Genomic DNA, 21,347 nt, shown 5'->3' on the forward strand with positions numbered 1-21,347 from the left:
GCATCGCGAGCAGAGACTGTGGCACGTGCATAGGGTAGATTCATATTTAAATTTCTAGTCTTAAGTTAGAACAGGTTGTTTTGCATTTCATTGTTTTAAATTATTTTGTATTTGTTTTTGTTTTCTCTAAATTTCAGTATTTCATATTTAAACACGTAAGATCATGGCTGTGTTTTCCGGAGAAGTTGTCTCACATTGGGACAAGGGACAAGGGAAAAGATGAGGCATTTTTTTGGACCCTTGGGTTGATCGAGAGAACACTTATCTCACATATTCTCGAGAGAATGAAACTTCCTCTGTAGATAGTTCTCTTGAAATTCTCCTTTTCCAATTCATTCGGAATTTTCTTTCGAAAGGCTCCCACAAGCCTTGACCTTGTGTTCAAATCATAGCAATGAAGATCTTGTGGAATGTGAAGAACTTTTACATCGATGGAATATTTCAAGGAGTCTTGCAAGCTACAAAGGTAGAAGTCTTGCTCTCGTATTTATTGCTTTTCTTTCAATCTTAATAAAATCAAAACGGTTCTCAATGTTTCCGCTATATGGATGAAGAGTTCATTCCCTTCATATAATTTATGGTCATAATTTGCGCCTTAAAATAAATTAAAGAAACACCATAACTCTAAATTATGGGCTACCTCGATGTTACCATTGTCGCACCTGCCAGGCTGGTTCCTTCCTCAACCATTCTTGGTGATGACTTGATATCTAATCCGGCCTATGATCGGTGGTATGATTAGGATCAACAGGTCCTTAACAGCATTCTCTTGAGGAGATTCTTCGCGATGTGATTGCCGCTACTACGCCCAAGGAGGCGTGGGATACCCTGCAGTGGATGTTTTTGTCATCAACTCGTGCTCGCACTGTTCAGATCCGTGTTCAGCTTGCCACGTCCAAGAAACGCGATCTGTCTGCTGCAGATTATTTTCGCAAGATCAAAGGGCTGGCCGCCGCCAGCTGTGCCTTGCGAGATGATGACATGATTGCGTATCTCTTAGCTGGTCTTGGCCCTGACTATGATCCCTTCGTCACCTCGATGACTACCAAGAGTGAAGCTCTCACGTTTGATGATGAGTTTGCTCATCTAATGACGTTTGAAGCTTGCCAACTATAACACCAGGCTGAACTTTAGTTAAATCCTAGATTTTCGGCCAATTATGTTGGTCGTGGTGGTCAGCAGAATAACCGTGGGTGTGGGGATCGTGGTTGTGGCCATTCTCAAGGTGGCACACCCTCTCATCCTGTTGGTGACCGCCGTGACCCTTCTGCTCATCCTTCCTGCTCGATCTGCAGCAAAGTGGGGCATACTATCGTTCGCTGTTGGTATAGGATGGATGAGTCCTATCAAGATGAACCTCATTTTGCTGCACTAACGGCTACTTCCTCCTACAATATTGATCCAAGTTGGTTTAGTGACACAGACGCCACTGATCATATCATCAGTGACTTAGATCATCTCGCTATGCATGAACGCTATTATGGAGGTGAAAAAGTTCAAATCGGCAATAGAACAAGTTTGTGGATATTGCATATTGGTCCTTCTTCAATTAATATTGTTGTTCGTTCTCTTGCATTGCGTAATATTTTGCATTTGCCTGAAATTTTCAAACATCTTCTTTCCGTTCATAAATTTTCTCGTGATAACAGCGTATTATTTGAATACCATTCTTGACATTTTTCTATTAAGGATCCATGGTCGAGGAAAAGTCTTCTGGATGGGAGTTGTGAATTTGGTCTCTATCCTATCAAACTATCTGATGTCGATGATCTCAGCATGCCTTAGTGAACAGATCTACTAGTCACACCCAATGACATGCACGTCTTGGACATCCTTCATCTCAAGTAGTGAAGTCAATTTTGCGTCTTAAATAATATTTAGTGTGCTAGTGAGTCCCATTTGTCAGTTTGTAATGCGTGTTAGTTAGCAAAAAGTCACCAGTTACAATACACTAGTTCTTTTCATCGGTCTTCGTCACCTTTGGAATTGATTTTTTCTGAGGTTTGAAATCCTGCACCTCCATTGGTTGGGGGCTTTAAATATTATATCAGCTTTATTGGTAATTTTAAGAAATTTTCGTGGATCTATTTGATGCATGATCGTACAGAAGCTCCTCGTATACTTGTGCAGTTCCAAGTTCATGTTAAGTGCCTCCTAGATACTAAAACCAAGTGTGTTCAGTCTGATTGGGTGGGGAATATCAGAAATTTCATCACATTTTTTTGTTCCCTTGGAATTGCTCATCGTGTTTCGTGTCCTCACACACATCAACAAAATGGATATGCTGAACGCAAGTACCGTCATATTGTTGAGTCTGGTCTAACCCTTCTAGCTTATGTTGATGTACCTATTAAATTTTGGGATAACGTGTTTCTTACAGCCATATATCTTATCAATCGTCTTTCTACTCATGTCATCAAATAATAAATGCTCCTTAGAGCGTCTTTTCATACCCCACAAAATTACTCCTTATTGAGAGTTTTTGGGTGGGATTGATGGCCTTCTCTTAGCCATTGTAACAAACAAAAGTTCTCTTTTCAATCTAAGGAATGTGTATTTCTAGCTACAATTCTTTACATAAAGGGTATCAGTGCCTTGACACCGATTCTGGTCGTGTCTATATTTCTAGAAGCGTCATATTTGATGAGAATATTTTTCCATTCAAGAGAGTCCAACTCAATTCTTCTCAACCTTGCAACCGACACACAATGCCCCTAATTTGCGTACCTTGCATTTGGGTAACAACAATACTAATTTGGAGCATGAACATATGCATATATATATGTGTCTACTAACTCTTTGGATGCAGAAAATTTGGTGCCCACATCAGCTTCGCGATTGCCGTCGCTATCCTCCGCTTTGCTACCACGTGAATCGGCATCGGTTGTTCCGCTAATGATTGAGGCCTTAGATCCTCCGCCAGGAGATACTATTCCCGCATCGCTTGGGCTCCACTCGGATTGTCTGGGCTCTGGTCTTGGGGACTGGTCTCCTTGCTCGCCTCGGAGTGCACAACGCCCAATTGAGTCCTCGACCGCTGGTCGACCGACTGTTGTAGCACCGACTGCTCCCCTCGCAACGGTTGGTACGGTTGTCCCCTTAGCTATGGATCCTGTACCTACTGTTCATCCGTATGGTACTCGATTGAAACACAATATCAAGCAACCCAAGGTGCATACATATGAAACAGTAATATATTCCGTGGTTCGATTTTCTGCCTCTGAACCTACTTCACATATTACTAATATGGAGCATCCCCTCTGGTGTCAGGCAATGAATGATGACTTTAGGCACTTCTAAAAAATAAGACATGACACTTAGTTCCTCCTTATCCTGGTCTTAATGTTATTGATTGCAATGGGTTTTCAAACTCAAGCAAAAGCCAGAAGGCTCTACTAATTGCTACAAAGCACGCCTGGTTGCTAAAGGGTTTAAACAACAGTATGTCGTTGATTATGATGATACCTTCAGTTCAGTTGTTAAGCCAACTACCATTCGACTCTTATTATCTCTTGTTGTTTCTCATGGTTGGGCTATTTGGTAGATTGATATTCAAAATGCTTTTCTTCATGTTCTTTTTAATGAAGATGTTTATATAAAGAAGCCCCCTAGATTTGCGAATTCTCAACATCCTGGTTATCTCTACAAGCTTAAGTCGCTTTATGGCCTTAAACAAACTCCTCGTGCCTGGTTTTCTCGCCTCAGCTCCAAACTATTACAGATAGGTTTTACACCTTCAAAGGCTGATGTCTCTCTTTTCATTTTTAATAAGGCGGGCATTCAGATATATATCATCATCTATGTTAATGACATTATTATTATTGGCTAATCTTCTATGGCTATTGAGAAACTTCTTACATAGCTTCGAGATGATTTTGCCATCAAGGATCTTGGCACTTTGAGTTATTTTCTTGGGATTGAGGTCCGCCATACTTCCAATGGATTTGTTCTGACATAGGTTAAATACATTTAAGATTTATTGTCTAGAACCAATATCCTCACCTCCAAAAGTGTGTCTACGCCTATGCTTCCTAGTGAGAAGTTGTTATTGGATGGTGGTGGAAAGCTCTTGCCTGAGGATATTACTCACTATCGGAGATTCGCTGGTGCTCTCCAACATTTGTCTCTGACACGTTCTGATATCTCCTTCTGTGTCAACAGAGTTTGCCAGTTCGTGTCCTCCCCGACTTCTGTACATTGGACAGCGTTCAAACGGATTCTTCGTTATCTACATAACACTATTGATATAGGCATGTGTTTTACAAAGTCTAGCACTAATTTGCTTAGTGCCTTCTCAGATGCTAATTGGGCCGAGAATCCTAATGATCGTCGAAGCACTAGAGGCTATGTGATATTCTTTGGTGGCAGTCTTATCTCACAGAGTTCAAGGAAACAATCGAAAGTTTCTCATTTTAATATGGAGGTCGAATACAAGGCAATTGTTGATGCCACTGCCGAATTAATCCAGATCCAAGTCCTCTTGCGTGAGTTCGGGATTTCGCAAGCCCGAGCGCCTAGCCTGTGGTGTGACAATGGGTAAAGCATGTTCAAATTGATTATCACTTCGTTCGTGAACGAATATCAACTCGTCAGCTTGATGTGCAGCTCATATCTTCCAAGGATCAGCTCGCTAATATCATGACAAGGCCGCTGCGAGCTCCTTCTTTTAGCAATTTCCGGCGCAATTTGAACTTAATGGTACATCGTCCAGATTGAGGGGGTGTTAAACATAGAAGGTTATATCTGTACATAGTAGGAGAATCCTCTATTCTTAGAGCTGTCTCCTAATTTCCTGGTTTGTTGTCGTGGATCAAGGTCCACGCAGGTAATCTTCATTATACACATCTCCTATATATACGAGGATGTGACCCATATAGGTTATTGTGTCATTCAACTTAACAGATTCTTCTTTAATGTGACATGAATTGCAATATCTAATGATAATTTGAACAACATTATTTTTCATATTTTCTTTAAAGTTTATATAGCATGATTGATGTCATGGTTCATATCATCAGGTATTTCTTTTGTGAGGAGGCTGAAAATACCCATAAAATAGTATATTAAAAGAAGATTATGAAATTATGAAGGAATGAAATTAAGGTCTCAAGTTTAAATTTTCACCTCTAGAAATATGGGTATCATCGTTGTCGTTTCTAAGATTTCAAGCAGTCCTCGTAATAGACTTTTACCTTTAGAAATTTGAGTATCATCGTTGTCATTTCTAAGATTTCAAGCAATTTTGATAGTAGATTGCATAGGAACTATTCAATCAAGTCTTAATCAAGTTCAACTGTGGAGTGACTCAATTTATAACAAGGCTCCAAATCTTGCCTTTAGATCTTTGATTTGAAGAGATAATCTAATTCTAGATTTATCTATGGTTCATCTAAATTACGTAAGAGAAGATATTAATTTTTTTAAATTCAAAGATTCTAGCTTCAAGTTAATGTTGATTTGATTTCTTGAGTTCTAAAGTTTGAACTCTTTTCATTTGAAATGGAAAATATATGAACAAAGTTTTCATCTCTATAAATATGGGTAATCCACATGTTTTTTTTCTTCTACTTGTCGTCCTCAAAATTAGGATTTAAATTATGTCTCTTGCTATGTGTATTGAATCGAAATTAGGTATTGACACACACTTAACTACTCATGTATAATCTTATGTATAATCTTGATCAAACATTCAAGTCTCGATAGGTCCCTTGATGGTGGTTCCATTATTTTTTATTTTTGTTGAAAGTTGAACTCAAGACCGGCCTTTTACAAAACAAAACAAGTAGAAGTTACTAAAATAAAATAAACTTGAAAGTTTACGGAACAAGTGCTTTAACCGAAACCGAAAGAGAATCCCAATCCCAACAGAGTGCCTTATACTTCTAATAGGTCATAAACTAGATCAGAATTATTCTCAACGAGTTCATAAGAAGTGATTCCATTTTTTTCATCGAGTCCGGATAGAGACCAAAGGTCTTGAACGACCGATCTGGCAGAACAACTCAAAAGACAAAGAAGTATCATTAATTTCTTTATGTTCGTTCCAAGTTCGAACCCCCTTTATAAAAAACATATAAACAAATACTCAATAACTATAGATGGTTAATATTCTATTTCTTAAACATATTAATTTTAATGCAATTATGCTCTTGTTGAGGGTTGAACTCAAGACCTCTTGCTTACGAAACGAGTGCTCTAACCAACTGAGCTACAAGAGCTACTTAAAAAAGAGAGCGTATTGTACATTGAAACGACAAATAAACAAATATTATATTATATATAAAATTGTATTATGAAGCTTAGAGACAGAAAAATCAAAAAGGTAAATATCTTAAATTTATGAATAAAACAATGCTCTTGTTGAGAGTTGAACTCAAAACCACACACTTACTAAATAGGTGCTCTAACCAACTGAGCTATAAGAGCCACTTGAAAAAAAGGATGTATCGAACGTTGAAACGACAAATAAACAAATACGCGAACACTATAATAAGCGACTAGGATTTACATTGTATGTAAAATTATATTATGACTTTAGATATATACTTTCTAAATCGTAATAATCCATTTATTAGATATATAAAAAATAATAATATTTTGGTTAAGAGTTGACCTCAAAAGTTACCACTTATTAAACCGGTGCTTTAACCAACTAAGCTACCAGAGCTATATTAAATTAAAAACATACGAATTTTAGAATCGCCAAATTGTTGCCTTGAAACCTTTAATAAGCAAAACGAGAAAGAGAGAGTAAAAGGCTACTGTGGTTTACATTGTACAAAGAATTGTATCATAAACTTGTTCAGTAAAGAATCAATGATACTTAAGGTAAGAGATGCAATTACAGGGGTTCGAACAACTCGTAGAGGATTGAGTTGCTTGTAATGATTATATCAATGAACATAACTTGTCATACAGTACATAAGAGTGTAACTATAGGTTTGTAGTGGAGTGACCTATAGTTAATGAATACAAATGGATTAATTACGAAACAGGTACTCTAACCAACTGAACTATGAGAGCTAGTTGAAACTAAAAAACTACCAATTCTAGAATCGCCAGATGATGAAATATATCTTAGGACTCTGATACCATGAAAACTTTAACAAAGAAAACAAAGAAGAGAATGCAAAGGACTGCTACTGTTTACATTGTACATAGAATTGGATCATAAAATACAAACAAAAGAGACATCTTTTATACAAACGACAAAAATAAGTAAAATACTAATTTAATTTTACAAGATAAACCCTAACCTAATCCAATAGTCGGCGTTCCTCGAAAGCGCTCCAAGCTATTGTCATCATATCATCATATAACGTCATCATATAACATACATCATAATCATTATGTCATTGTTGTCATATCATCATCACATAATGTCATACATCGTCATCGTATCATCACCAGATAACGTCATAATAATATCCTATATCATTGTCATCATATCATCATTATTATTATAATCTAGCAAACACATCAATTCATATAAAGAATAGACACGTGTCGTCATAGATAATGCAAGTCTTCTGACCGAATTGATAGTAAGGCTAATTACTTGGTTGGCCTTAGCCGGTGTTCTCCCTACACTTGAGTACGTTTGAATTCTGTTTCCTGAATTTGCTCCATGTATAGTCTAGAGTTTTTTCCTATTTGAATGTCCATATCATTTTCATTAATAGGTCACGTTTCTAATCTAAATTAATTTTAACCTTGAAATAGGACGCTATAATGACCTCAGTTGCCTTAATTAAGGTCAAATTCAGCTCCGAGATGGTGAAAAAATGAAAGAATGGGTATCAAATAGTGCAACCTGAGTCGAATAACTCATTTTTGAGCTGTCAAAGCCATCGAACTGAGTCGTTAATGTCGTGTGAGCCGAACAAATCGGCATGGGCATGCACGACATATGTGATACATGTATTCTTTTTACGTTTGATTACGAGGATAAATTGGATCAAACAAATATGATTACATCTTTAATATTTTTCATCTTCATTTTGAAATTATTATTTTGAAACCATGATCAATGACAAAAATATTGTTATATAATTGAAACATATTCTAAAGTTTAGAAGTATAATTTAAACCTATCATTTATGCCAATGTATCATTATTTTATAAGTTGTCACCGTCATTTTTTCGTCTTTATTTTAACGAGAATGGCAACAAGTAAATGTTTTGAAACAAATTTAAATTAAAGGAAAAAAATAAAATTATTGAAAACTTATATGCATTATTAATACTCAACCTAAAGTTTAGAAGTATTTTGTTTAGCGTAACGACAAATTGATATTTACCCAAATTTACTATAACGGTCCTAAATTTTCTATTTAACTTAAGGTTTCTACCGTACACATGTCCTAAACATTTAATGCGAAATGAACTTTATTTATTTTTTTATTTTTTTATCATAACCTCAACATTAAACTTGCAAACTTCAATTATTATCTTGGAATAAAATTAATACAAAGGAAATAAATAAATGAAGAGATATACAAAATGAAACACCGTGTACTAACCTATACGCTATTAAAGGAAAATACAACTCAACCTATACTGACCGATACTACTAAATGAAAATGTAATTGACCTATAGTAACCTATGATCTAATCAAATTAAATATGAATCTATTTTATGCATGTGCCACAGTCTCGGGATTCGATGTCATCGTCAGCCTTACAGGGGCGCCTTGCCTTTACCTAAAAAATGTAGTAGCATGTGGCTTAAGTATTTAAAAAAGTACTCAGTAAGCGACCACCTATCGGGGTTATAATGCAAGAACATACAAATGAGTGCATGTGGCCTATCATAACAATCTGTTTTTCCATGGTGGCTATCCTAATGGGCAACTTGGAGTGTAAAATTTCCTACACACAGCCCACACGTGCAAGTATGGACCCACCAATCGGTTTGCACACCCCCTGGGCCCCTTTCTGGTCGGACGAGCATACTCTGGTAATTGTTGATGCCGGACACTCGTTAGAAGTAGTGACCTTCACGGTAGCATTATGTCCAACGTAATGATCGTTCTCCTAGTGTACGCGCCCGTACTATCGTGAAGGAATAGGGGTATCCCCCAATATATGAGCACACAATAATGTATGAGGTCCCTAAATTTTTCTATTTTAATTATTCTTAATACAACCTGAGAATGTTTGCTTAATCCATCACACCTAAATGGTGTGAAAGTTATCTATTTATAATCAAATAAATTACGAGGATATGGAAAGAGTAATAAATGAAAAGATACCTATGGTATGGAAACAAATATCTAGATATTTTCCTTCTAATAAAATATTAAATATGATATATATGGTAAACTATAATTTAGTAGCACCCCCCACATGCTGAGAGTCAGATTTGAACAAACGTGAAGCTTGGATCTGAAAAATTCAAAAAGAGGTCAAGAAACACTTTTCGTGAAGATGTCGACAACCTGGTTCGGAGGAGCCGTAGAGAAACACTTTCTTGGCCATCGAAAATTGCAAAGGGATCGTCGCTCAGTAACGATGCTACCTTGGCTTCGGCGAGGATATGTTTAACCCATGAAGAGGGATCGTCACTCAATGACAATGTTGCCTTGGCTCTGGTGAGAATATGTCTAACCCAAAAAGTAGAAGGGGAAACCTAGAACAAGGGACAAAGACAATGTTGAAGTTGGAATAGTCGCCATAGTGGGCGAAGGAGCCAATTTTGGCGAGAAGGGCGGCGGCGACTTGGTTGGCGAAGAGGCCAGTGTGGCGCCTAGATTCCGAAGGTAAATTTCTGCAGAAGGTCGATGGACTTGTCGAGATTCTGTATATTTCCGACGAGAAAACTGATGAGGATCCTAAGGTTAGTGTTTCTGTGAAGGATGAATGATGAAGGGAAGATTGGAAAGAAAATGAAGAGGCTATGTTTGGAAAAGGTGAGGTTGTATGTACAGAGTATGGCGAAGGGTGATTTGGAGGTCAAAAGGGCAGAGCCGAAGAGTAATCAATTGGCTCCGCATGTGGCAGCCATGGAGACTGCCCCTGCGGCGTCAAAGCCAGCAGCGGTGGTGGAGAAGAAGATGAGTAGGGGATTGAGAGGTCATTGAAAATGGATGGGGTTCTAAATCAAAAGGGCTATGATACCATGAGAATATTTACTCAATCCACCACACCTATATGGTGTGAAAGTTATCTATTTATAATCAACTAAATTACAATAGAGTAATAAATGAAAATAACAATAAATGGAAAGATACCTGTGCTAAAAAGCAAATATCTAGATATTTGTCTTATAATAAAATATCAAATATGATATATATGGTAAACTATAATTTAGTACTAAATATCCTTAACTTCACTAACGTATATTTCATTTCATCACATTTTCATACCATTTATCATAATGTCTAACATATCATTTATCGTAATCTTTCATGCATATGTTGGAGTTGTATTTCATGCTATTTGTCGTTTTTCATGTCAATCATATCATATTATTCATGCAACTTACAAGTCATAACATGTTCTTTTCTTGCTTTCAAATATAATAGTTCATATCGTGAGCACATCATAGCCTATATCATAACAATCACATAATACATTTCAAGCACGTCATCAATAAATCACATCATAACATATCCTAGCATTGAGGATAAAAATTCATCAAAAATAGCATAGTAACCACGTAGCGTAGCATTTACGTATTATTTTATAATAGTCTACATATACGATTTATGACACGTGCGAACCACAGGCAAGTTGGTTGGTTGGCTTTAGCCGATGTTCTCCCTAAGAATTTAGGCGGTAGGTGTTCAGTTGGACTGAGGCGCTGGAGTTCAGGTTGGCTGCTGTTTGGGTTGAAGGTAAGTGGATCGGTTTCCAGTTTGCTGCAAGTTGGTGTATCCGACCCGAGATGTCTTCTTCTTCACACGAATTTCTAGGATTTTTCTCCGGTGACTTTCTCTCTCGTTTGTATGTCATCTTCCAATGTCATTTTTCGTTCCTTTTCGTCCCTTTCTTCTTTGTCAGCCCCTCCCCTTCCTTTCAACGAAGTTTTCGTGAGGTTTTGATGCCTATGACTACATTGTTGACTTCTGGTAATTGAGAGGAAAACGTCGACGGAGTAAAAAACGGCCAAAGGAAAACAAAGAAGATTCGAAGAAAATAACAGAAAACAAAGGGAGAGAGAATATTTGCACAGGGATTGCTTTTCCCGAATGAAATGTTTGTGTGCAACATGTGCTGAATCTTCCTCTCGTTGAGATTTGAACTCAAGACCTCCCGCTTACTAAACAGGTGCTCTAACCAACTAAGCTACTTAAAACTAAAAAGATATCAATTATAAAATCACCAAACGAACAAACCTCCAAACAACCAAGACCCAGATACCATGAAAACTTTAATAAGAAAAAGGGGGAATAGAATGCAAAAGAAAAGACCGCTACAATTTACCTTGTATATAGAATTGGATCATAAAATTCTTTGGAGCAACTCTGAAATGTTAGGTTGGTTAGGTTGGAGATCCAGCAACCCGAATAAGGTTCTAATATCATGATAACTTTATTATTTATGTTTTGATATATGGATGAACGGTTTCTTTTTTATGCTTGATTACAAGGATGAATTGGATTCCCAAATTAAAATACTTTGTTTCAAATCTGATAAGTCTTTGGATATTTTTCATCTTCATTTTAAATAACTAATAAAATTATTAATAAGAAGTTGTCGCCATGATATATTTTACTACCAAAGAATGTTATGCTCGTGTTGAGAGTTGAACTCAAGACCTCTTGCTTACGAAACAAGTGCTCTAACCAACTGAGCTACAAGAGCCACTTAAAAAAGAGCATATATCGAACGTTGAAACAAAAAAAAAAAATTACTAAATCAAATTAATGCTATACCTTAGATATGTACTTTATAAATCGTAAATAATCCATTTATAAACACAAAAACAATGCTTTTGTTGAGAGTTAAACTCAAGACCTCCCGCTTACTAAATGGGTGCTCTAACCAATTGAGCTATAAGAGTCACTTGAAAAAGATGATGTATCGAACCTTAAACGACAAATAAACAAAAAAAAAATTACATTTTTATTAGATTTATAAACAAAAACAATGCTCTTATTGAGAGTTGAACTCAAGACCTCCCGCTTACTAAACGGGTGCTCTAACCAACTGAGCTATAAGAGCCATTTGAAAAAGATGATGTATCGAACATTGAACAATAAATAAACAAAAAAATTAATCACTAAAGAAACAATGCTCTTGTTGAGAGTTGAACTCAAGACCTCCCACTTACTAAACGAGTGCTCTAACCAACTGAGCTATAAGAACCACTTGAAGAAGAGGGTATATCGAATGTTAAACGACAAATAAACAAAAAAAATTAATTACGAATAATCCATTTATTAGATTTATAAAAAAAAAAAACAATGCTCTTGTTGAGAGTTGAACTCGAGACCTCCTACTTACTAAACGGGTGCTCTAACCAACTGAGCTATAAGAGCCACTTGAAACAGAGGATGTATCAAATGTTGAACGATAAATAAACAAAAAAATTAATCACAATGCTCTTGTTGAGAGTTGAACTCAAGACCTCCCGCTTACTAAACGGGTGCTCTAACCAACTGAGCTACAAGAGCCACTCAAAAAAGAGGATGTATCGAACGTTGAAGGATAAATAAACAAAAAAAATTAATCCAATGCTCTTAACTCAAGACCTCCCACTTCCTAAATAAGTGTTCTAACCAACTAAGCTATCGAAGCAACATAAAATTAAAAACATACTCATTTTAGAATTGCCAAATTGATGCTTTGAAAACTTTAATAAGGAAAACAAGAAAGAGAATGTAAAAGACAACATTGGTTGTGAGAGGAACAAAACATTCCTTCTAAATGTGTGACCTAAGAGAAGCATTTTAAAATTGTGAGATTGATGGAGATACGTAACAAGCCAAAGCAGACAATATTTGCTAGCAGTGGGCTTGGGTTGTTACAAATGGGATCAGAGCTAGACACCGAGCGTTGTGTGATCAAGGACATTAGCTCCCAAGGGTGTGAAAACCTCACACATTTTAAAATCGTGAGGTTGACGACGATATGTAACAGGTCAAAGCAAAAGACCAAAATGATATATTTTAATATTTTTTAAAAAGTTCAAGGATAAAAGTAAAACAAATTTGAATGTTCGCGAACCAAAACGAAATTTAAATCATAAATTTATATTGAGGATTTTAATTTCATGAAATTTTTTATATCAAATAATTCGTATGTAAAAGGTTAATATTTCTTGAGTCTGAATAAATTATGAACTTCTACTCGTGAGAGCTTGTCCTTCGATTTACATGGATGAAAATATGACTACTCCTCTGAGGAACACTTGCACGAAAGACAGTGCAACATAGTGGTGGACAATCGAGAGAAGGATGAATCAAAATTGAAAATCGAAAACCCAGACTGAAATTGAGATTGAGAGAAGATTTACAATGATCTATGCAACAGTACTACAAAGATCGTTGCATGTAGATCTAGATGCAGATAGCGGTGTTACGACTGAAAACTAAACAAAAATCGAGCAATTGAAAATGAAAGGGAGAAGTCGAATGTTGAAGAGACGAGCCGACCCGACCGCACACTAAATGGTGTTGGCGCAATCGCTGACCAAAGTTGTTGTTGGTCTTTCAAGTTTCAAGAAGTTAGGGATCATTTTGATGAGTGTGAAGATACAATTACAAGTAGTTGGACTTCGATTATAGTGAAACCACTTGATAAACACCCACTCGAATCTTCGAACGAGACATGTACCGAAGCAAACAAACGAAAGGAGGTGATTTGAATTAAAAATGAGAGCTTTATTGAAAATAGAGACGGAGAGACAATAACATCAAATGGTTTCCATTACCGAAAAATGGGATGCTAACAATATTTTATTTTATGTTTGTTTCTATTATTTAATTTTGTTTTCCTAATAAAAAAAGTATGAACTTCGCTTTGATACCAAATGTCACAATCGCCCGTTCTTAGCAGCAGACTTGGTGATTGCACAGTGTCACGGTCATGCTCGTCCAAGGCGTATTGCCCATGGCCGCATGCCCGTGACAAGCCAAACCCTTTATGTCTTTCCATATTTGTTTTACTTTTGTATTTCTAGGAAGTGTGACGTTTCGAAAAAATCATGTCTAGGCCTGTGAGACATGAAATGCCTCAGAATGTACTATAGGGGATATAACTAGTTGTCAACTTCTCCCTACCAAATGTTATATATTGTGAGCCGTTGTTGTTACTCTCTTGCTTGATTATATAACGTCTCTTTCAAAATTTCTCTTTTCAAAGATCTCTCTACCCTCGTCTTCTAAAATCTTCTTAAACCGAGGCCAGAGGCTTGAGCATACGTCGCTTGGCCGTAGGCAACGTAAGAACGAATTGGCTTAGCTCACCTGTCGTTGGAAAGTGAGTGCCGCACAATCGCAAGTTCGCTGTCATCAAGAGTGCGATTGTGACACACAACACTCACCCTCAGCACTGAGTGCGTCAAGCCAACTTCGGACCACATTGCGTACGGTCGGACAATGTGCATTCAAACCTCAGATCCCATTTTGAAGAAAAGATTTAACAGTATATAACTTTTCGTGTGTGGAGAATTTGACAACTAAACTAAACTAGTTTTTAAGTTTTCTAAAAATTTAAATGGAAAAAAATATCTTTTTTATCTAAAATATTTATTTAGTTTCATAAAAATCTCATTAAAAAGATAAAATAAAAAAACACGCATGGATTTGGATGAGGTGAGAACATATCTGATGGATTCCTTATCCAATGGCATTAGCCCTAGAATCCGGTTGAGCGTGATTTCAATATTTTGTAGCTCATTTCTGCTCGCGCTGAAGAACAAGTAACCCTTTTCATAATCTTTTATCAAACGAAGAACAATGCTCCATTTCCATGAACACCAAATTGCGTAGCAAACGCCATTAACGAGCATGTTTTCATCTGAATTGCTCTCACAGAGCCTCCATTTCATCAACCCATTGTCGAATCCCACAATTCCTCAATCACATTCCAGCTCCTTCACTCGCAGATTTCCAAACAAAACCCATCTAAGGAATGGCGCATCTTCTGCAGAAACCAGGGAACCCCATGACCCGATTCTCGATAACAGAGAGACCCATTTGATGAAACTCCTCAACAGATCCTGCAGAGCTGGGAAGCACAACGAATCGCTCTATTTTCTTGAAAGCGTGGTGAGTAAAGGTTTTAAACCTGATGTTGTTCTTTGTACGAAGCTCATTAAAGGGTTCTTTAATTCGAGGAATTTAAAGAAAGCTATGAGGGTTATGGAGATTTTGGAAACTTATGGTGACCCTGATGTTTATTCTTACAATGCTATGATTAGTGGGTTTAGTAAAGCTAACCAAATTGAATCTGCAAACAAGGTGTTCGATAGAATGCGCAGGAGGGGATTTTCCCCTGATGTTGTTACTTACAATATATTGATAGGGAGTTTGTGTAGTAGAGGGAAGCTTGAGCTTGCTTATGAAGTTCTTGATGAGCTTTTGAAGGATGGGTGTGAGCCATCTGTGATTACTTACACAATTCTTATAGAAGCAACCATTCTTGACGGTAGAATCAGGGAAGCTCTTAAGCTGTTAGATGAGCTTCTATCGAGGGGACTCCGTCCCGATCGGTACACATACAATGCCATCATTAGGGGTATTTGTAAGGAAGGAATGGAGGATCAAGCTGTGGAATTCGTTAGGGATTTATTAGCTAGAGGGTGTAATCCAGATGTGATATCATACAACATTCTGCTGCGTTCTTTACTTAACAAAAGCAGGTGGGGAGATGGGGAGAGGCTTATGAAAGACATGGTTTCAAGTGGGTGTGAGCCAAACGTCGTTACTCATAGCATTTTGATTAGTTCGTTGTGTCGTGAAGGTCGAGTCGAGGAAGCCGTGAATGTGTTAAAGGTAATGAAGCAGAAAGGCTTAACCCCGGATGCATATAGCTATGATCCTTTGATATCTGCCTTCTGCAAAGAAGGCAGATTAGATTTAGCCATTGAGTATTTGCATAAAATGGTCTCTGATGGTTGCTTGCCTGATATTGTAAACTACAATTCAATCTTAGCTACTCTTTGTAAATTTGGTAGTGCTGATCTTGCTTTAGACATCTTCGAAAAGCTTGATGAAGTGGGGTGCCCTCCAAATGTGAGCTCCTACAACACAATGTTCAGTGCACTTTGGAGCTGTGGGAACAAGATCAAGGCTCTGGAGATGATATCAGAGATGATAGGAAAAGGGATCGACGCCGACGAGATAACGTACAATTCACTGATCTCGTGTTTGTGTCGGGATGGGTTGGTCGATGAGGCTATCGGATTGTTGGTAGACATGGAGGCTACCAGCTTCCAACCAACAGTGATAAGTTTCAACATTGTTCTTCTAGGATTGTGTAAAGCACACAGGGTTTTTGAAGGCATTGAGCTGCTAACAACAATGGTGGAGAAGGGTTGCCAACCGAACGAAACTAGTTACGTGTTGTTGATCGAGGGGATTGCGTATGCTGGGTGGCGAGCGGAGGCTATGGAGTTGGCTAACGCTCTGTACAGAATGGGAGTTATTTGTGAGGAATCATCCAAGCGTTTGAACAAGATATTTCCAATGCTTGAGGTTTATAAAGGGCTAAGTTTATGAGAAAGCAAGAACTGTGATGTTGACTACAAAAAGTGTTAGCTTTTGGGCATCTCTTGTGTATTACTTTGAAAAGAAAATTGATAGTTGATTTTGTTTCTGTTGAGCTCAGTGAATTAGAAAGCAATGGAAGCAATATTTGGATAATTTAGAAGATGATTATGAGCCCTAATATCATTATCTTTCGTTCATCTGTTCCGACCGTGCAGATGTGGCGGGATTCGGGATATCAAAATATGATCTTATAACCTTTCCAATTTCTTTTTAATATTAGGGGTGTTCGTGGGTTGAGTTTGATCGGATTTGGGACATTTTTTTAGACCCAATTCAATTATTTTGGTTGTAAATTTTTTCAAATCCAAACTTGTTATGTAATTATGAAAAAATTGATTGAATCCTTTGGCATGATTAAAATACCATAAATTTTTTTGGTCAGTTCGACTAATCAAGTTTATTCCATTTTTTATTCAATTTTTATTAAATATAAAATGTTAATAGTGTAAAAACTATTAGACGAACTAAACTCTCCACAATTGTATGATATTGTCCACTTTGAGTATAAGCCCTTGTGGCTTTGTTTTGTGCTTCCCAAAAAGTCTAATGCCAACGAAGAGTTGTATGATATTGTTCACTTTGAATATAAGTCCTTGTGGCTTTGTTTTGTGCTCCCCAAAAGGTCTAATGCCAATGAAGAGTATATTCTTTGATTATAAATCCATGACCATTTTCTAAATTAGTCATTGTCGGTCATTGTGGGACACTTTCATCCAACAAAACAAATATTTCATTAGGATTTACCATAATAGTTAAAATTATTTTTAAAATCTGTTGAAAAATAAATAATAAAAAATAATTATGAAATTAAAATAAATAAATACTTGGTATGTTTTAAGCAAAAATAAAAAAAAAAATCTTTCAATTTCTAATCGAGTCTATAAACCAACTCAACTCAAAATATTTTAATTTATTTGAACCAAAAAAAACTCAAAATATTTTAATTATTTGAACCAAAAAAAGTTCGATTGGGTATTCAGTTTGATTGATCGAATTTTTTGAACCTCTATATACACCTCTTAATCGATGTTCTCTCTAGACTCCCCCTCTCACACACACGGCCTCCCCTCTCACACACACAGCCTCCAAAAAATGAGCGTGAGGAAAAAGGTCGATGACGCCAACAAAATGTTACAAAAATATGTTCAAAAAATAGGTTCAAATTTCTCCGTACAAAATATCATTTTCTTGTCGAGTTCATTTGTGTACTATGTACATAAGTTTTTAATTTTTTTTCTCCTCTCTTGTGGGCAACCTTGTGAGTAGCTTCAAGTTTTTATAATAATAATTATTATTACTTAAAGTTCAATCAAATTATCAACATCGAGTGAGAAATGACATCAAAAGATAAAAATGCTTCCTTTTTTTTTCCCCAAAAATTTGAAGTTCATGAAATATAGAACTTGAAAGGGTCTCTTTGACATATTTAAAAATTTTCATGATAGGACAACAACTATATGAACTCGTTATCTAAGAGGCACGAAACTACCCGTCTTCGTTCTTGATGAAAATGGCATTATCTTAGAACACTCCGACGGAGTTGTATAACCTATAGAACAAATTCGATTCAAGTAAGATCAAGGTTATCATAGATATCAAAATCAACGTATCTGCATTTCTTCTAGTGAAGAAGGTCGAGACTTACTTACAGATGATGTTAAGCCTGCTGCAAGCTCCAAAAGACTTTCTGATCATAGAAAATTCAGTTCAATCAACGCAAGTAACTTGGAAACAAGCTTTTTTAGAAGTAGAAAACGGGCATCTTCCATGGAAGGAGGAAGCAAAGATTCATGGATTCACCTTGCTAACAACTTAAACCAGACTGTACAACTTCCCAGGAGGAACCACTGCCTAAATCTCATGTAGCATTACATGAGGTATGAACTTTCCAAAAAAAAAAAAAAAAAGAAGCTTGGTTTTAAACTACTTCCTTACCTAAAACCTTCCATTCTATCAACTTCTGACGTAACTCGTCAGCCTGTTCCTTTAAACCAGCAGACGCTATGCTGTTAATTATAGTCAAATAAATACTCTCGTTCGGTTTACATCGACTTGATAACATCATTTCCAGAACTTGTATTGCAAGATCCACCTTCTTATTTATGCACAGTTCATGAACCAAATATCTGTATGAACGACTATTGACTCTGTATCCTTCCTTAAGAAATCCTTTCACCATCTCCACAGCTTCTTCAAATTTGTTCGATCGACAAAATCCGCAAATTAGAGAACGTTGGGTGGTGTCATCTGGCAGGATCCCATTTTGTATCATTTGGTTGTATAGACTCGTTGCTTCATCGACGTAGCCCTTTTTCGATAATCCATTCAGCACAGTATTGTAGGAAATTAAACTAGGAGAACAGTTTGCGCCTATTAAAAGATGAAGCAATTGAAAAGCCTCATCTACCATATCCTCCTTGCTAAGGGCATCAAGTAGAGTGTTGTAGGTTATAATGTCAGGCAGACGATTGTAGGTAAACATTTGATTGAGGAAGTTGATGGCACAATCTAAACGTCCATTTTTACACAGACCGTTGATCAAGACGTTGTAAGTGACGACTGTTGGAGGGTGCAAATTATTATTCATGATTGTTAAGAGTTCATAAACTTCATCCCAACTCCCACGCCTCGAAAGTGAATGGAGAAGGGTGTTGTAAGTCACATCATCGGGTACCATTCCATGGAAAAGAAGGTTATCTATAACTAAAGTTACATCTTCATATTTTCCCTGTTTGCAGGTTACGTTGATCAAGGAATTGTATGTGACAATATCAGGATAACAACCCACATTGGCCATTTCTTCCAATACTTCAATAGCACGAACCGTTCCAAGGTGCTTGCAGACTAGTTCAATAAGGATTGTGTAAGTAATTAAATAAGGAGGAGTTCCTTTTCTGATCTGTTCCTTCCAAAATTCAACAGCCTGATCGAAACATCCATTGTCAAACATGTGGCGGATTACTGCATTATATGTAACCACATCTGGGGGGCAGCCACTCAAACTCATGTCATCCAAGAGCTCGAGGGCAGATTCCAAATTTCCTTTCTTGCATAAACCACCGATCACCATGTTGTACGTAATAACATCTGGAATGCCACCAGACATCACCATGATTTTCAGGACTTGTACAGCTTTATCCATTCCATCAATCTTCACAAGCCCACGAATCAATTTTACACAACAATGGAAGTCTGGAATCTGGTTTCGACAAGCCATAATATCGACTAACCTAGATGATTCCATCAACTTCCCCATGGTGCAGAATTTTTGTAGAATCATATTGTTAGTCTCTTCATCATTTCCAATAAAGGGCCCATCCATATACACCGATGAACCATTATGAGAACTAAGCCTCTTTTTAGTCATTTTCTCAACAAAATTTCTCCCAACCTCTATCTCATGACCATTCAAAGTCAATTCATCTTTGTATGCATCGTCAACTCTATCAATGCAAACACTACTCTGCGCTCCTTTACAACGCAAAACCCGTTGTTTTCTTCCGAAACCAGGAGTTGTACTCCAATGATAGCTATATGAACTACTGCAACTAGACTTGCACAAACAACTCAAGTGTACAGAAAATGGTTTTTCTTTTTCCATCAAGCATTGGCCACTACCAGTACTAACATACTCTTGCTTGTAACATTCATGGAGACCATTAAGTGTTACCATATAATTCTGGACGGTCAATGTATACGCCATAACAAACTCAAAAAGAGAAGCGAAGTGCTTTAAAGCTCTAAAAGGGAGGATATAATCAATACCGAGTAACAAATTCCAATGAAGAATTGGTACTCAGCAGAAATAGCTCACTTCATCTGATTCAAAGCGAATTTGTTACTTCCTTCTGCACATACGCAGGTTTAGAGTTTCAAAACTCAAGAAATGAAAACGATGAAATGCACATAACAACCACAAACAAAGCGAATTGCACAAAATTGAAGCAAGAAACTCAGTGCCAAAGAATCAGAAAGTGATGATAAAGACAATGGATAATTCAACAACAACAGCAAATTCTCAGAAAATCAGATACGAGAAAACCAATAGCAGTGGAAAACTACATGAAACTTAAATTTGGAGACTAAAAAGAGAGAAAAAAAGCAATGAAATGAAGCAAAATAAGAAGAAGAACTTGAGGATTCAAGAAACATACTGCGTTGTTCGAAGAATTTAGCCGAGATAGCGAAGAACAGAAGCTTGTTTTTGAATTCCGAAGGCTGCTGATAAAGTTTGACGACGGGGCGTTAATAACTAGGGTTTTTGAACCTTCTACATTTAAACCCTTCGTAAATATTTATGAGCCGCCCCCCGCTATCGTTTTTTGTTTTAGTTTGTATTTTTAAAATGTTATTTTTTTTGTTTATGTTTTTTTTTTCCCTTAAAATAAATATTATATATATATATATACCCGTTAAAAAAATATATATATATGACAGTAATTAGGGATGTACATTAAACCTGACCCCCCGAACCAACCCAACCCTAATTATAGGGGTTATAGGGGTTGAGTATGAAAGTAATTAGGGATGTACATTAAACCTGACCACCCGAACCAACCCAACCCTAATTATAAGGGTTATAGGGGTTGAGTGAGCATTTTAGGTTGGATTGAGTTAATTTTCTAA

General features: G+C 36.8%; 2 protein-coding genes and 6 non-coding genes across 10 annotated transcripts; 2 read left to right on the forward strand and 6 right to left on the reverse strand.

The window, feature by feature from the left end:
• The first annotated feature begins 963 nt into the window (after positions 1-963).
• On the forward strand, positions 964-1,103 carry LOC111461875. Its single transcript, XR_002713660.1, has one exon. It is a non-coding gene; the product is annotated as a small nucleolar RNA Z247 (small nucleolar RNA).
• Positions 1,104-6,144: 5,041 nt separating this feature from the next.
• TRNAT-CGU lies at positions 6,145-6,218 on the reverse strand. Its single transcript has one exon. It is a non-coding gene; the product is annotated as a tRNA-Thr (tRNA).
• A 5,516-nt stretch (positions 6,219-11,734) lies between these two features.
• Positions 11,735-11,808, reverse strand: TRNAT-CGU. The gene has a single exon. It is a non-coding gene; the product is annotated as a tRNA-Thr (tRNA).
• Positions 11,809-12,094: 286 nt separating this feature from the next.
• TRNAT-AGU lies at positions 12,095-12,168 on the reverse strand. The gene has a single exon. It is a non-coding gene; the product is annotated as a tRNA-Thr (tRNA).
• Positions 12,169-12,238: 70 nt separating this feature from the next.
• On the reverse strand, positions 12,239-12,312 carry TRNAT-AGU. The gene has a single exon. It is a non-coding gene; the product is annotated as a tRNA-Thr (tRNA).
• Positions 12,313-12,546: 234 nt separating this feature from the next.
• On the reverse strand, positions 12,547-12,620 carry TRNAT-AGU. Its single transcript has one exon. It is a non-coding gene; the product is annotated as a tRNA-Thr (tRNA).
• Positions 12,621-14,773: 2,153 nt separating this feature from the next.
• Positions 14,774-16,928, forward strand: LOC111461503 (pentatricopeptide repeat-containing protein At3g04760, chloroplastic). The gene has a single exon (XM_023105043.1). It carries the CDS (start codon positions 14,958-14,960, stop codon positions 16,668-16,670), a length of 1,713 nt encoding a protein of 570 aa, XP_022960811.1. The 5' UTR covers positions 14,774-14,957; the 3' UTR covers positions 16,671-16,928.
• A 1,128-nt stretch (positions 16,929-18,056) lies between these two features.
• On the reverse strand, positions 18,057-21,023 carry LOC111461502 (pentatricopeptide repeat-containing protein At1g08610). Of its 3 annotated transcripts, none has more exons than XM_023105041.1 (3): positions 20,855-21,023; positions 18,367-20,569; positions 18,057-18,270 (listed from the first exon to the last, which is right to left on the reverse strand). In XM_023105041.1, exon 2 carries the CDS (start codon positions 20,422-20,424, stop codon positions 18,640-18,642), a length of 1,785 nt encoding a protein of 594 aa, XP_022960809.1. In that variant the 5' UTR covers positions 20,425-20,569; positions 20,855-21,023; the 3' UTR covers positions 18,057-18,270; positions 18,367-18,639. The 3 variants fall into 3 exon arrangements, with proteins under 3 accessions (XP_022960809.1, XP_022960810.1, XP_022960808.1); XM_023105042.1 differs by having other exon boundaries at positions 18,371-20,569; positions 20,876-21,022; XM_023105040.1 differs by having other exon boundaries at positions 20,876-21,022.
• Between the last annotated feature and the right edge of the window lie 324 nt (positions 21,024-21,347).

This window comes from Cucurbita moschata, unplaced genomic scaffold (genome assembly GCF_002738365.1).
Source record: "Cucurbita moschata cultivar Rifu unplaced genomic scaffold, Cmos_1.0 Cmo_Scf00025, whole genome shotgun sequence".
Classification (NCBI taxonomy): Eukaryota; Viridiplantae; Streptophyta; class Magnoliopsida; order Cucurbitales; family Cucurbitaceae; genus Cucurbita; species Cucurbita moschata.

Bases quoted from the DNA above. Each gene is read 5' to 3' on its own strand.
- LOC111461502 (XM_023105041.1), bottom strand. From the start codon at position 20,424: ATGGCGTATACATTGACCGTCCAGAATTATATGGTAACACTTAATGGT.
- LOC111461503 (XM_023105043.1), top strand. From the start codon at position 14,958: ATGTTTTCATCTGAATTGCTCTCACAGAGCCTCCATTTCATCAACCCA.